The following is a 15755-nucleotide window of genomic DNA, read 5'->3' as shown; positions in this document are numbered from 1 at the left end:
CACAAGTTGAGGTGGCAAACTGGGACACATACATGAGCCATCTGCAGTCGAAGCAGTTTGACAGGAATCTCAGAGAAATCAGAACTGGTAAAAATTAAATCAATATCAGTCATAGGGTTAAATGAAGAAAGTTCCTCCAGGTAACAGCTTATTCTCACCTCCTTTTTTCCAGACTTCCATTTACAAGGTTATTTACCTCCCTTAGAAGCAATCCTTAGGGATTCCAGACTTCCCTGTGTTTGGTTGGTTTTTTTTAAAACACCTGAAAATGAGAGGTTCAAAGGAGACTTGAGACTCATCATCAGCTTGCAGCTGCTCTGCGTGCCAGGGGATGCAGCAGCACAGTGCACGTGAGGGATGCAGCTGGTGGAGCAGGAGCACACTTCCCAGCAACATCCCTCAGTTCCACAAGCCAACAAGGTCCCTGTGCAAGAGATCCTGTTCACTTCATTGGGGCTTGACTAATACCAACATTACAAAAGAAAGCCATATAATTTCTCCTCCAGCTTGGGCACATGCAGTGATGGCTCCAAGTGGGAGCTCAGGGGCTGGGAAAAGTGGTACCTCTCAGCCAGTCATTGAAGGTTGGTGGAGACCATGCAACACGCCAGCCTCCAGCCTTGAAAACACATCTAAAGCCCTTTCAGAGATCCAAGCAAGTGATAACACCACAGACTGGACCTGTGTGGGAGGTGGCAAGCTCCCCCCTGCCTTCACATGCTGCCATCTCCGATGGCCAAGCGAGAGTGTAAATTAACCGGCGAGTGGGTGTGTGTGGGATACTGGTCGAACTGGTTACAAAAATAACAACCAGGCTTTGAGCTACTTCCTTCAGTTAAGGAAAACAAGGGCAGGCTCTGTGTGCATCTGCGGGCACTGCTCTCGCACTGCTTTTCACAGCCCGGGAGGGAGAAGACAAGAATTGAGCTGTACACGTTTTAATATTTGCCACCTGTTGCTAGAAGAAGCAGAAGCCCATTCCTTGGAAACCCCACATCTGACTGGAATTTGTGGTATTTCTAATTAGACATGCATTGGTTTGACCTATGCAGGCAGTGGGTGCACAAGCTGTTGGGTGCAATCGCCCTTTGAAGAAAGTAAGAAACTAAAACAGCTTGGAAATGGCCTCTGTTCATCCAGCCCACAGCGGGTTTGAGCCCGTGTGTTAGAATGAGCTTGGCTTAAAAGACAGCATTCTCATGTGCAGCAATTTAGTCATGCCCCTTTATAGTAATCCCTAATAAACTCCTGCCCCTTTCTGGCACCAGAAAGTCCCTGTGCCCCGGGGGACCACAGGACTGAGCAGTGCAGACAATGTCCAGCCCAGTACCTTCCTCCACCTGAGAAGGGAAACAAAATTTCTGTGTTCAAGATTAGCTTTCTTCCCCAAATGCTTTCTTTCTAAGACAGGCCCTGGCTCAAGGCAGCTGAGATAATCCTTACCCACATGTAGGGGGTCAAAGGCAGGGCTGACACTGCAGAAGAGCAGAGTCACCCCAAATCCACCCTGAGGGCAGGTGACAAAGCAAGGGGCACCCTGCGAAGATACCCACGCAGCACTTCAGAAAGGTGTCAGCTCAGCAAAGTGAGCCCAATCACAACACAATGATATTTACACCCCAAGTTGTAAAACACAGGATTTATAGCTGTATTTTTTTACTGCTCACTGCAGAGCTGCTCCCCCAAGTTGCATAAAAACCTTGAGTAAGACCAGTTGAGAAGGCAGATGAGAATAGCCAGGCAGAGGAGCAGTGACACACCGAGGAAGGCAGGCTGGTAACACTGTAACTACATCAGCAATTATGAAATTCAGACAATTAATAATGAATGAGCAGCAGCATTAAACACTCGGTGCATCAGAAACAAGTCAGCCCTGTGGGGCTCATTAGATGCTGGTGGTGCTCAACAATGTTTCTGGGTTGTAACCAGAGAAAAGAGGTAATTATTCATATCACACTTGCTTCGCTGTTCCTATTTCAGCAATGCAGGTGTTAAAAACCATTCACTAAATTCTGTATGTTAAAGGCAATACAAATAATGTCCTTTAGACAGATTTACACAGAATTATAAAAAAATTTCGAAGTAATAAAAGTGCTGACATTTCAGATGGAGTTAGAAAACAGAGGTTGAAATTCACCTCAGGGGTGGAGCCCCAGATGAAGCAAGGACAGACAGACAGATGACAGAATGCCACTGCGCTTCCAGGAAACTCCAGTGAGAACACAGCAATGCTCATTTTTATGCAGGTCTGGGGTAAAAAAAAAACGTAGTTGCTATCCAGGTCAAGTGTACAGGAATCTGGCATCTACCCATTTCAGGTTGATTTTATTTGACATTGGCCAAGCAGCTCTCACAGGAAAAAGGAACAGAAGTTGCATCTGCAAGATGCAGAAATGTATCCTAGAAAAGCCCTGGAGCCATCAAAAGGTGGAAAGTGGAAAAGTCCAGTGGAAAGGACAAGATGAAAACAGTGTGGCCCTCAGCAATGTGCAGCAAAGGTGACATTATCTCAAAACACAGCACTGCTGAAATCACTACCAATACAACCCATTCCAACAGAACATGTGCTGCTCTATTGTACACTTCAAAAAAGCAACAGAAAAGAGTTCAGAAAAAAGCAACATGAACATGAGGCAACTTTCCCAGACTCCTACATCCTAGAGGTCAAAACAAACTCTCTCTATTTAGCTTATCCAAAAAGCAAGTTTGGAGGGGACTTGTCCACAGATCAGACCCGGGACTTGGGAAGAGCTTCCTCACATCAAAGGCTCTGACTTTAGGCAAATGCACAAAATCAACTAGCTGGGAGTTGAAGTTTAATCCATTCAAACCACAGAAAGACAAGTCTTTTTTCACAGAAAGCTCCAGGGGACCTGCACTCCAAGTCACACTCACCAACAGCTTTGGACAATTACTCTAGATTTCTCTTCTTTTAGATATTGTGGATTTCTTAACAAGTATGTAGAGGTCAGCAGAGATGTGCTCTTTGTACTGGAGAAATGCACATATCCCTAAAGTTCCCAAGGACCAGGGAGTGTTTGAAGGAGTCCAGACCAGTCCCATCCATCATGTCAAGAGGAAGTAAGAACTTGTCATTGGAGCAAAATGCTAAAAAAACCTGGAGGCCTTGGAGAGGAAAAGAAAGAGAAGGCTTTCTCTGATGCATATCACTACTGCAATCCAACAACAACACTGTAGGGCTGTTTTCTGTTAAAAGAGTTAAGCTGAAATTCAACCATCTTTGCTGAAGTTTCCTGTGGTAAATACATACTTCAGACTTTTGAAATTTCTGCTGAAACAGATCGGCAGTTTCTATAGGCAAGCACATGGCAGGGAGAACTGGTTTGGTTGGGGATTTTTTCCCCATCCTGTTAAACTAACACTGCTGAAAACCAAGCAACAGATTAAGAATCACTGGGATCCTCATTCTCCATCAGAGAAGCCTGGCCTGAGAAAGAAAACTCACCCAAATTTCTCTGAAAATTCATCCAAATTTGGCAACACTCTTTGTCTACAATCTTCGCCCTGGGTACACTTCACTTCAGAGGGGAATGTCCATGCCATCCAAAAATCCCAGTTGAAGCACATCACTTCCCCCACCAGCCATCATCTCCAGGGATACCACGGCATTCAGGGACCACATCCATGGCCACAGTGGCACGAGGAGAAACAGCAGTCTCGTGCAGCCTCCCTGTGGGGTGAGGAGGTGCAGACAGGAGGAGGCAGGGAACCTCCAGGGCTTTCATCATGCTTTGCACACTAAAGCCCTTCTCTGCTGGGATGAGGACAGTGCTTGGCTCCTTTCTCTTGTCCTCAGCAGTGTTCGTTCCAGTGCCCTACAACAGACACATCCCTTCCTCTGACTGAAATGAGAGCAAGGCCTAAAAGAGTTAACTGAGGTATCTTGCTCTGTTGAGAAAATCCCCCCCCCCAACACCTGCTCTGCCTGTGCTGCTAAGGAACCCTTGCAAAAACATTGATAACTCGCTCTGTTCTGCTTACTGGACCTGAACTTAATCATAAGAAGAATGCTAGAAATGCTATATAATCAACCTAGAGGTCATAAATTAAGACAAGGTAGACATTTGAATAGGAGAAAAGGGTTTAGAGCTAAGGGTTTCTGCAAGCTTCAGTAGTTAGGACATTAACAATAGAAATGTAAGGAGGTCAAAGCGAGAAAGAAGAGAAACAGACCCCCGATTTGAGGTTGAAGGTCAGAACGACCACCAAAATTCAGCGCCAAGAGAATTTGGAAAGCACCGCCCTAAGCTCCGCCTAGACTCCGCCTATTATTAATATGCATGATTAGATGTTGTAATTACATGAATATATATGTGGACTGTGTAAATTACCCTAGTTTTGTATTGGTGCCTTCGAGCAAGCTTGTCCGGCGCGAGCTGGCTTGCTCCCAGTGTTGAATAAACAAATACCTTGCTGCTTATAGATCCAAAAGTCTCTGAGCAGTTAATCATTCCGAGGTTTTTCGGCACCACGACTCCCTAATTAAACGAGATCCATTTCACAGACCAGCTCACACAATAGTTTTTGCAGCCTCTCCTTTTAAACAGACGTGATCTTTCCCTCTGCTCCCGCACACGGCAGGGACATCCCGTAACATCCTTACAGCTCTCACAGCCTCGGAGCTGCGCGACAAAACCCTTCTCACCTTGCCGCAGGCTGCACGGCAGGCTCTGACACTGCGCTTCCCCCCGGCTGTTTGGTGTACAGCATCTTCTGCTGCACCAAGCCAAAACCACCAAGAATTAATTTTAGCACTGGAGAAACTGGGGCATGTGGCTTTTTGGTTTTTTTTGGTTTTTTTTTTGGAAGGCTGCAGCCCCAGGCTTTGCATCTCTTCTGAGGTGATGCAACAGAGAACACTTCAAGGGGTACTTGGCCTTTGAGGACCAGCAGAGAAGCAAGAACAGAAAGGATCATACACAAGAGTAGCATTTAAAGTTGACTTCAGTTTGGATTGACTTTAATTCAGCCTAGTTCCAGGAATGTCTCCCTCAGAAGGAATCCGACAAGTCATTCAGTCTCCTCATGTCTTAGTTTCCCATCCATAAAACAGGTATGGAATATTGCTTGACTCCTGCTCCGCACCGCCCCCCCCCTCAGGTGAAGTTCTTTAACTCTTTGTTCTCCTTTCCCTAAGCTATTTCTCCCTTTAACCACAGAGCAAGAGTGAGGTATCCTCTCTGGACACACTCATGCCTGGCTGGAAGATGTGGCTGCCCAGGATAAGGCTGCCTGCATCTCTCCTGCTCAGGCCCATGCAGCATCAGTACTCAGCACCAGGGAGCATTTGGACCCACTCCATCCCAAGAATAAAACACTGCCATGATGGCAGAAAATTGATGAAAGCACTGATTTATTAAAAAACACTGGAAAACTCCATGTTGCAGTAAACAAGAAGGAAAAAGCCTCCAAATAAAAGCAATGCCATGGGTGTGAGGAGATACAAACTCGGGGGGACTGGAACAGGGGGCAGGTCCAGTTCTCCACTCTGCTGACCAGATAGTGCTGGGAGATGCCAGGATGAGCTGCAGACCTTGAAATCAACCAAACCTCAGCATGCCTCTCTCAAACCCATTTTTTCCTCTCAACAACCTCTCAGGTAGCCAGGAGCACAGAACCCGTGCTATTCTTAGAAATTTACTCTAAAATGCAAAGGTAAGTGCAGATGGTTATCTTCATTAGCAAGCTTCTAGCAGCACCTCTTGGTGACAGTGGTGGGGCTGGTGTGTGCTGAGCTGGGTGTGTTACAGCTGGTGACACTAAACACAGCCCTTTCCCTCAATAACAAAACCTTCTGCAGAGATTTATGCAAGTTTGAGGGTCAAATTATCAAAAGCAGCTCTGTCACCTTGCAGAAGGAGCAGAGACCTATCAAAGGACAATGGTTTCTATAAGAACTCTTCAAACCCTTACAAACAGCAATTACCAGCACTAACATGACCCCAGATCTCCCAGAACAAGCTGCAGACATCCCTGCCTTGACAGCCAGGCTAAATCCATCCATGCCCATGAGCCACAGTGTGCAACAAATCAGTCCTTTCTAGACAGGAGGAAAAGCCAGAGCAGGCACACAGAGGAGAGCCCTGTGGGCACCTCTGGCAGCTTCCACAGCATTTGCAGTCCCACAAACATTATGTGTGTCCACACTCCAGCTATGCTCCTGCAGAAAGCAAGGTTTGCAGTGCTGTATTCCCCTGCCACAAGTGCAGATGAGCCCTGACACAGAACTGAGCCTGCTGCCCCACCAAAACCATGTGTGCAACATGGGAGCCTCACGGGAAGGAGCCACAGAAAGCCAGGGTTACCTGTCCAGCGTGCTATGTCCCACAGACTGTGGAATCCAAAAGCGCAATCTCTAAAACCTGCTCAAAGAACCATTTCTGAGGAAGAAAAGTGGGAAGCAGGAGAAAGAGGAGGAAGCACAAGGGCCCACAGGGGACGGACATTTGTGAAATGACTTTGCAAGCTGACCATGAACTTAGAGAAGGGGTGGGAGCCAGTAGAGCATGTCCTGGCTGGAAAGGAGCGATGCTGAAGGTCTGCCCTCTCCCCCATGTTCAGGGAGCCTGGCAGATGTTATTCCCTGTCCTCTCCCTTGAGCTCCTAGCAGATATTTGCTGATGGCTCAGATGATGGCATTGGCAAGCTGGAAACGTGACTCACTGTGAGCGTGGTGGGGAAAGCCCCCAGCCAGGGAGTGAGATGAATCACAGGGAGACACCACAGGCTCTCCGAGAAGGAAGAGAGTCCAACCAAGGGAAGGCCAACCCAAGCAAACAAAGGGCAAGGATGCATGACGGGGGATGTAGGGGACTGGAGGCACTGCTGCCTCCCAGCTTTTTGCCGGAAGCTCCAGTCCTGCCCCGGGCTTGGCGTCTACTTGGCTCCCAGCCCTCTCAAAGGCACTGGACTGGCTCCAGGCCAGCATCACCCATCAGGAACACTGCTGCTTGTGCTGGCACGCCCAGCATCAGTCGATGTGTTCCTGCCAGAGCCCTGGGCATCGCCTGCCTGTGGGACACTTGCCCAGAGCTGAAGTGCTGAGCTCCTCAGAGAGACTTGGAGGCATGGGGAAGATCACACACTGGAATGTACCTCCTGGCTCAGGAGCTTTCCTAAACCATGCTGCCTCATCTGAGTTATGGTTTCCTTCATTCTCGACCAAGCTCTCTGTCCAGCTGGGAATCCCCTGCTCTTTTCCAGGCTGGACCCCCTGCTATCAAGCTCTCCACCTCACCACATTTTGGAGCCTGGCCACAAGGGACATGGTGTTGTCTCAAGTTCAGCAGAGAACTCTTAGGTAGGACACAGCTGGAAGCCAAAAGGCAACGAGCTTATCAGGACTGATTTATGAAGCCAGCTACCAGGGGAAGAAAAGCATGCCTGTACCTTGTCTCCTCAGCACCCACCAGGTCTCATGTCTGCTGAGCCCAGACATTCCTGCCACCACATGACCCAGCACGCCCAGCAGACAGCCAGCACAGGTGCTGGTTGCTCGTGTCTGCCCTCAGTGCCTTCCCAAAGCCTCTCCGGCAAGGAGTGCCCGAAGCACCATCCATAACCACCTTCCTTGGGACTCAGACCTTCCTTTCCAGAATTAATGACTCACACTTCACACCTCTTTACCAGTCCAGATGCCTGCCCTCTGCCACACAGAGTCATTTACCTCCCTGAACTTTTAATTTTACTAAGTGTGCATTACAACTCACCCTACTTAATGCTGTCAGTAACCTCCACATTTCCGCTGAAAAGCACTTGCTCCATCCTGGCCATGATATTAAGGCAGGCAGTAAAGCCAGGGCCACCATGCTTTGGCCAACCCTCCTGGAAAACAACCCTTCCTCATGGGCAGTCTTGGACAAAAGGCTGTTCCAATCAATCTGGGTATTTAACCAGTTTATTGATTAAATACTAACCACAGGATGAGATCTTGACCTATTTCATGCCATCAAGTAGGCGGCATGTTGGTAGCAATATGGGACCAGTCATTATTTTATTATGACATTAAGTGGCACTGGTGATGCCAGCAGAAATACAACGAGCTTGCCCAGAAGCCTTCACCCATTTACTGTGACTGTCAGAGCACTGAAAGAGCAATTGAAATTATCACAGATAGCGTTTGGGTTCCTCCCAGATCTCACACAACATAATCTCGTTCATCTCAGATAATCACGTCAAGCCATTAGCTTGTTAATCATTCTCCTTGTGCTGAGTGCCGTGACTTGGCAAGCAGGCTGTGTTTTTCAGGCAGCCAAAGCCTGGGGCAGCCCACTGCCCACAGTGCTGGTCCTCACAGACAGATGGGGGTGGGCTGCTCCAGGCACACAGGGACAGCTTGCTCCCAAATCCTGCTTCACTTTACAGCAGGGAGAGCTGTGCTGCTCCTTGCATGGTGAAAGAAAGATGAAAAAAAAAAGTAGGCATCACTGTAAGTGACCTGATGCTTCTAAAAACATGGGCTATCTCAGATATATTCTAATTAAACGAGCTCAAAATTATACCAGGTGCTCTACACAAATAACCAGCCACATGCATCAATTTTCACACCAGTCCAACTGCACCTCTGGCCTGCAGAGGATGCAAAATCTTGCTTTAAACAACCTTGTTGAAATTCAGCAATTTTGCCAATTTGCTAAAATTGAGCTCAGCTATGCAAAGCAGCAGAAGTCCCACAAAATCAGATGTACCTGGCAGAGTAGGAGGTGTAGAGAAGCTAGATTTTCAAGTGCTTGGAATGCCTCCCTGTTCTGAGCCTGCAAAACTCAGCTGGACACTTCCCAGAAACAGGCTTGCAGAAGACTTCCACAGAAGCAGCTTTTAAGAAGTGCCTATATAAGATTTCTCCAAAGGAAACTGGGATTAAAGCTGCACTCAGCAAACCGAGTAGCAAATTGGAAGGGAAAAAAGGCTGATTCCAAATTCTCTAGAATCACAGCACCAAGCCCCAGCCAGGCAGCACTGGCTGCACTGGAGACACGCCAGGGGCACAGAGAGGAAAGCATTTGCATGCATTTACATCATGACAACACGAAAAATATATAGTTATCATTGTCATTTAGGGCCCCACGTGTTCATCAGGAAGAGAAGGAAAGTAAAAAGATATCTTGCAGGCATTTTCAACTGAAATCTTTAACAGCTCATAACCCTTACGGCTGGGAAGATACATCACTTGGGCTCTTGCTCTCCAGTACTGTAACACCCTCTCTGGTATCTGATGGACCCAGGAGCTCACTCCTGAATTTCTCCAGTTTTGCCCATGACTGGCCCAGAACAGAAGATCACTGTGTCCTCTTGGCTGCTGCTTCCCAGAGAGCCTGGGCAAGGAAGGTGACCTGGGCTCACATCAACAGGACAGGCTGTCTGCAGCTGTAGCAACAGCCTAATTACTCTTGAGTTGGGGACTTTCTGATGCTCAGGTGCCCGCAGGTCTGGACTCACAGATTGGTTCCTCACACCTTGCATCCAGAGGAGCCAAGGAGCATTTTGAAAGCCAATCTACCCCAGCAGCAACATGGACTGGGTCACCCTGTTTTGAGATGAGGAGGAGAAGGGGGCCAGTTGTACTAACAGAAGCCGAGCAGTTTGCCTGGAAAGCAAGCCCTGGCCTGTTGTATTTATTGGTACTGACGTGGCCATCAGTGCTCTGCAGGAAAGATGTAGGCTTTGGAGGAAAGCTGCAGCAAATGCTCACAAAATTGCTGTCCAAGTGCATCCTTGCTATGGCTAATGTCCCATTCCACTGAGTCCTTTCAGGGCCAGGGATTTGCACCAAGGTGCAGTGCAGATAGGGCTGTATCCTCAGAAAGCCCAGTTGATGCAGGAAGGAAAAGCAGGAAGGCAGAGAGAGCCAGCTGAGCACCTCCCCTTCCCTCCTCTCCCTGAGCTGCAAGAATCCCGGGAATTCTCCACAACTAGACAGAAACTCTCCCTCCAGACAACATCATAAGGATGGCCATGGCATCACCAGCCCTTCAGCAGTGGGGAGGAAGGGGATGGCATCCCTACCCTGCAACATCAACCCCCTGTTTAAAGTTCCTCTCAACCTAGATCCACACAATGGACCACATTTGCATTTAATCTGTACCTCTTGCTCAGGTGAAACTGTCCTGCCCACGGCCACTGCTCTGCTCTGCAGAGTGGGAGAGCAGCAGAAGGCGGGAGAGCCCGCCTGGAACAGGCATCCCAACAATGTCAGCTATGCTGTGTCCTCCTCTGTGCCCCCAAAGGGTCAGGTCTCCATGTAAACAGGAAGCCAGGATCCACCAGGCCCTGAGTGTGGGGGAGTAGAAGGGAGGCAGCACTACAGGAGGGGCTGCTGCTACTGGTGCCCCCCTCCCTCCCTGCTCCCAGTTCAGCGCAGGCAGTCATGGGAGGCTTCCAGGTCACTCTCCCCTCTGGGATCCCCACTGTTAGCAGCTTCCTCACCTCTTTGCAGGATCATTTTCTTTATCATTTCATAAACAGAGGCAAAGCCAAGAGAGCAGCTATGGTGCCTGCAGCACTGAGAAAGGGGAGTTGTGGCGGCAGCAGGGACAGAGAAGGTCCCCCTTCTTCCCCAGCAGTGACTAACTTGGAACAAGCTGAGACAGAGCACTTTGCCCCTAAACCAGGGACCGCATTAAAAACCACACAAGCCTCAGGGTCAGCAGCTGCTTCCCACCCCATACACAGATCCATTGTTGCTTGCACTGGATGATCTCCCATTGCTTGTTTTCTGCACCTAAGTAAGCTTTTTCTTCCTCTGTTTTCCCCATGCCAATGTTTTGGGATTATTTTATTCCCTAAAGCAGAAGGGTAGCTGTGTTCTTTAAGAAGGACATGCATTCCTTCACCTCCAGCCAAACTGAAATCAGCCCCCAGCCAGAAATGCCCTTGCAATGCTGTGGTACATCCTGCTGCCAGGCGTGAGGCCACCACAAAGCACAGGAAACCAGAGGAGGGCTTTACACGTAAACATCCACGAAACAAACCATCCTGGCATCCTCCTCAGAAACAGCACCCCCCAACAAATAAACAGACATTAAAAATCTCTCTGGCAGATCTGACCTGCAAAGTCATGGCCTTTCAGTGACTTGCATCTCTCCTGTCTTACACTAGACGAAGGAAGCCTGAGCACATGTTTCAAGCACATCATTCCCCATGAAAAAACATTATTTTACCCTATTTTGTGCCCCTTCTCTGCCATTCAGAGCTTAATCTATGAATTTTATAAACTGTGCTTAAGTTTATTTATATTGGTCAACAAGGATATTTTGGTGTTCTTTCTTTTTTTTCTCCTAGGGTTTACTTAAACCCTCAAAGTTGTGCCAATCCTCCCATACTGAGGTGGAGTTCTGTGATTTTGGGGCTGGAGCTGCATTCTTTCAAAAGCCTTATCTTGAAAGGCAGAGGAGGAAACTGCTGTTTATGAGAACTCTTGATGGCATAACAGTTGTTCTGTCCCAAACCTCATATGGAAACATGGTGAGCAAACCTAATGCCAAAAAGGACTTCCCAGCTTGTGCACCCGTCACAACATTAAACACCATGGAGAGGACAGGGCAGTGGGTGGGAAAGCTGTTGAGGAGTAAAGCCCACAATCTATTTACACTCTGAAAGCTTGAAAAAGAAGAGCCTGGCAATCTGTGTCCTTGGGATGTGATACTCCTTGACTTGAGATATAATACCCCTCTCCTCCTGGTGATAAGGAAAGAGAAATTCAGATTATAGCAAGAGTCTACAGGAGGGGTTGAGAGCAGCAGAACTCTGATAGAGCTGCTCAGTGACAGGAGCAGATCCAGTGTTATGGGATCTCATGAGGCCACCAGAAAGACAGCTAGCTCATCCATTACCCAACATCCCTGAGAGTTCCCTCAGGTCCTTCCAGTTAAGAGTGTTATTCCCAGGAGGGAGCCATCCCTGGAAGACAGGGCAGACTCTTTTCTTACGGACAGGCCAAATTACCTGCGCCTGTGGCCATGTAGCCACAGACACCATGCCAAGGTCCACCACAACCCAAAGGTCTGTCTCATGTTTTAAAGAGCAGTCAAGCTCCTGCTGTTTTAAGCATGGGGGCAGTGAGCTCACAGGGTGTGTGGTTTTCTCCCCTCCCAGCCTGCCCTGAACACCTTCCAGTTCTGCAGGCGAGAGGCTGGGGAGCAGAAGAAAAGCTCCTCTCCTGGCTATTGGCCAAGCATTATACAGCAAGAGTGTCCTATATCCTGACTGTAAGTATTTTGGGAAGCCAGATGACTTCATTACCAGATGACATCCCCTGACCTACTCGCTGTTAAACAAGCTTGCTGCTGGCTGGCCCCAGAGCTCATAACTCTGCACTTTAATTTGCACGTTGCCATTAGGCAGGCACTATCCTTCAGCCATATCCAGGCAGCAAGGAAATTTTCACGCAGCTGAAACACAAAAACAGTAAAACCCTAACATACCTCTTCCATAAATAGTTTGTTGTTACTTTGTTACTGCAACTGACAAATGAGGAAATCTTCCCAATGGTGGAAGTGCTACACAGTTACCAGCCAGCGCCAACAGCGCCACATCCCTCGCCCACCTTCCACCCCATCCCTGCCCCCACAGCAGATGCTCCTGCAGCGGACACAGCATTGCGAGAATGGAGACAGCCCTGCTGCTGACCCCAGCCACAGCACACAGCATGCCTGGGTACCACAGGGGCCAGCCACACTGCACATGTGACTCTGTGGCACATGGAGCTCACAGGCATCGTGCCTGGGTTACATGGAGGTGTCAGTGGAGAAAGTGGAAAAATACAGAGTTATGAATAACCTGGAGGACAGGACTCATGCAAGGCAAAGCTGCAAGTGCAGATGGAGGAGGGGTGCCCCAGCTACCCCAACACAGAAGGGGAGGGAGCGTCCTCGCCACACTCACCCTGATCCGCCGCATGGCCGTCACGATCTCCACCCGGCTGTTTGGTCGTGGCACATCCAGGCTCCCGATGTACTGGAGTGAAAGAAAGAGGAGATCAGTCGAGTTTCTACAAAACTGGAAATGTCATAGTCCCACCATGGCCTCAGTAGCACCCATGAAGGGAACTCAGGGTCACTTCTGGGGAATGGGCAGCATTTTGCCTGCTGCACCTGAATCCTTGTACTCCTCCCATCATGAAGCTGTTCCCTCACCATATCGTTGCAAGTACTCAGCAGCCCTTTCTCTGGCAATAAAATAACTTCATCCATCAGGCCAGCAGGACTTATTCATCTAGGCCATGATCAAAGCATGTAGGTATAAGCCAACATCCCCTCAGCTGCACTGAGTCATCTGTTATAGACCTGGGTGTTGGAATATCCCTAAAATAGCTGGGCCAACCTGTCCTGTATCAGGCCCCTCATTATTTAATTACAGCCCTACCAAACCCGTGGCTGTTTTTGCAGCAATGCTGAGCCTCCAGGCCAAGCCTCTAGAATAAAGGAGCTGCTTTGCTATTCAGAGGGGACCAAAGGCAGCGCCACTGCGACCCAGCACGGAGAAACGCCAAACAAAAACCTTTTTAAAAATAAAATGGAAGAGGGCAGATTCAGAAGAAGGATCAGAAAACAGACAAGTGATGAAGAGTCAATGCTGAGTGCTAAAAACATGTAGTTAGAAGAAAAGCATTTTGAGCCTATTAACTAGCACCCTGTGCTCCCATGCTTCATCTCAACACAAGGGCTGATGTAACGCTCGGGAGCACAGCACAGGCACTAAAACTGACAGGGCTACGTGTTCCTGTGAATACGGCCATAACCTTCACTGACACCACGAAAGCCCAAGTCACTGGTTTCAAGCAGCAGTGCTGAGATGGGTGCCTAAGTGTCTGAATATGTGCTTGGGGATCACGGCACAGGCAGAGGCTGCTGAGAGGGGTTATTTCTCACCCAGCATCGCTGTGGGAGCCCCAGCTCCTCTCCCCTGGGCTGCTGCTGCCACCTCTGTGGAGGACAAGGTGCAGGGGCTGCACGACCACATCTGAGCTTTGGGTGCATGCTGTCCCAGAAAGGGACACCCAGAAACTCAGAGAGCCCTGTGTTTCTGAAAGCCCTCCTTGCTAAACCCCCCCACACCAATCCAACAAGCCTACCAGCCCCGTGAGGCCATCCCCAAATGCACAGCTCCTGCCTGGGGGTGAACACAGGCAGGTGTACAGTGACCAGCACTGGGCAGTCAGTGCTGAGAGGAGATGTGAAGAGAGAGAATATAAAAATAAACACCCAACAGCTGGCATGTCCATCCCATGCTGTGCAGGCTGCTGTGGTGCAGGGCAGCTTTACGTAACTGGGAATTACAGCCCACGACGGGCAGTGCCGGCACACGTGGCACTAACCCAGGCCCCAGCTCCTCACTGCCTGGCTACAAACACAAAGGCCTGGGTAAGTTTTCAGTCACATCGCTAACACAGAGTCTTCCACCCCTTCAAACTGTCAGGTCATACTGAGAGAGGCATCTCAGACACAATCGATTCCCTTTTCTTATATAAAGTCTGGAAACCATCAATAAAAAGCAGGAGCTGAGGAGAAGGGCTGAGGCAGCTGGAGCCCTGAACACACAGTCACCATTCAACACCTAAGGAAGAAGCCTCTCCCCATCCTGTCCTGCCAGGTAAATGTCCCCACTGCACAGCACCTCCCCACACCAGTTTTTCCCATCTGAGGAAGGGAAATTCTTAGGCTACATGAGGAGGAGGACAGACTTTTGCAGCCAGAGGATGCCTATCTTCTCCCAGCTATTCCCAACAGCATGAGGTCACTACCACTGGCAGGGTAATCGCTTTCCTTCCCCTGTGTTTCCTTCTGCATGCAGGTGCAGAACACAGGCACGTCCAAGGACAGGGCAAGCAGTGGCAGCTGGGCAGGAGATGGGCTGCATCCACCACTGGCTCCCACAGCCACATGAATTCCAGCAATGCCAATCTCCTGGCTGCCAACCACAACCTCATGCCCAAAATTGCATGTGCAGGTCCAGCAGGGCTGGGGCACCCTGTAAGCAAGTGATGGAGAATAAGCCAGACACCACCTTGGGATGAGCACACCTCCCTGGACAGGCCTCCTGGGAAACAGCACCAGCAGCAGAGATCTCTCAGATCTATCTATGCCCCTTCACTCAGCTATTCCCCTCCAGCCCACATTCACATGTACCCAAAACAAGGGGCACAGGTCACAAACTGCAGGATTCAGCTTTGCTCCCAAACGTGGGCTCCAGGGCATCATGCTGTATCCTACATCCTGTGGGTGCTCCCACCAGAGACCTCAGCACATGCAGCCCCAGTGTGGGCTCACTTCACACAATTACTGTGCTCACAGCTCTGAAAACACCCCCTTCTCCCTTCACTCCGGAGGCAGGTATTTTTTGCACATTTCACAAAACTCAACAGATGGACAAAGTCTCCCCAGATTATTTTTGCCTTCAGGGCAGAAATCACACGTGAGAACCGCACTGCAGAAGAGTAACCCTTCACAATGTGGTAAATATTGTCCAAAAACTTGGACTTGGAAATCGGTCTTTCAGATAAAATGTAGACTTGTGAGTTGGTCTTTGACTTCCCAGGCAAGGAGGGAGGATGGCCTGAGAAACCATCCGTATTTAGTAGTGTTTTCCAAGTGATAAGCACAACAAGGGCTGCTCCTGCTGTGCTCTACTCCAGCCCTCCTACTCACAGCACCAACTTTAATTATGGAAAGAGGTGTGAGGAAAAGCAGGTGAGGCAAAGGCAAGAATTAGCAAAGCAGCCAGAGCCTCCACAGTGC

At 49.1% G+C, this 15755-nt stretch overlaps 1 protein-coding gene across 1 annotated transcript in view; it reads right to left on the bottom strand.

Moving 5' to 3' along the window:
* The window catches only part of NOS1AP (nitric oxide synthase 1 adaptor protein), a 30231-nt gene extending 17256 nt beyond the window's left edge, over positions 1-12975 (bottom strand). Inside the window, exon 1 of the mRNA XM_027658510.1 lies at positions 12904-12975. Coding sequence (XP_027514311.1) covers positions 12904-12918 — 15 coding nt within the window. The 5' untranslated portion in view covers positions 12919-12975. The remainder of the gene's footprint in view (positions 1-12903) is intronic.
* Between the last annotated feature and the right edge of the window lie 2780 nt (positions 12976-15755).

Source organism: Corapipo altera, unplaced genomic scaffold (genome assembly GCF_003945725.1).
Source record: "Corapipo altera isolate COAL_440 unplaced genomic scaffold, ASM394572v1 79, whole genome shotgun sequence".
Taxonomy (NCBI): Eukaryota; Metazoa; Chordata; class Aves; order Passeriformes; family Pipridae; genus Corapipo; species Corapipo altera.
Note: the sequence above shows the minus strand (reverse complement) of the source record. Positions and strands in the feature narration are given on the sequence as shown.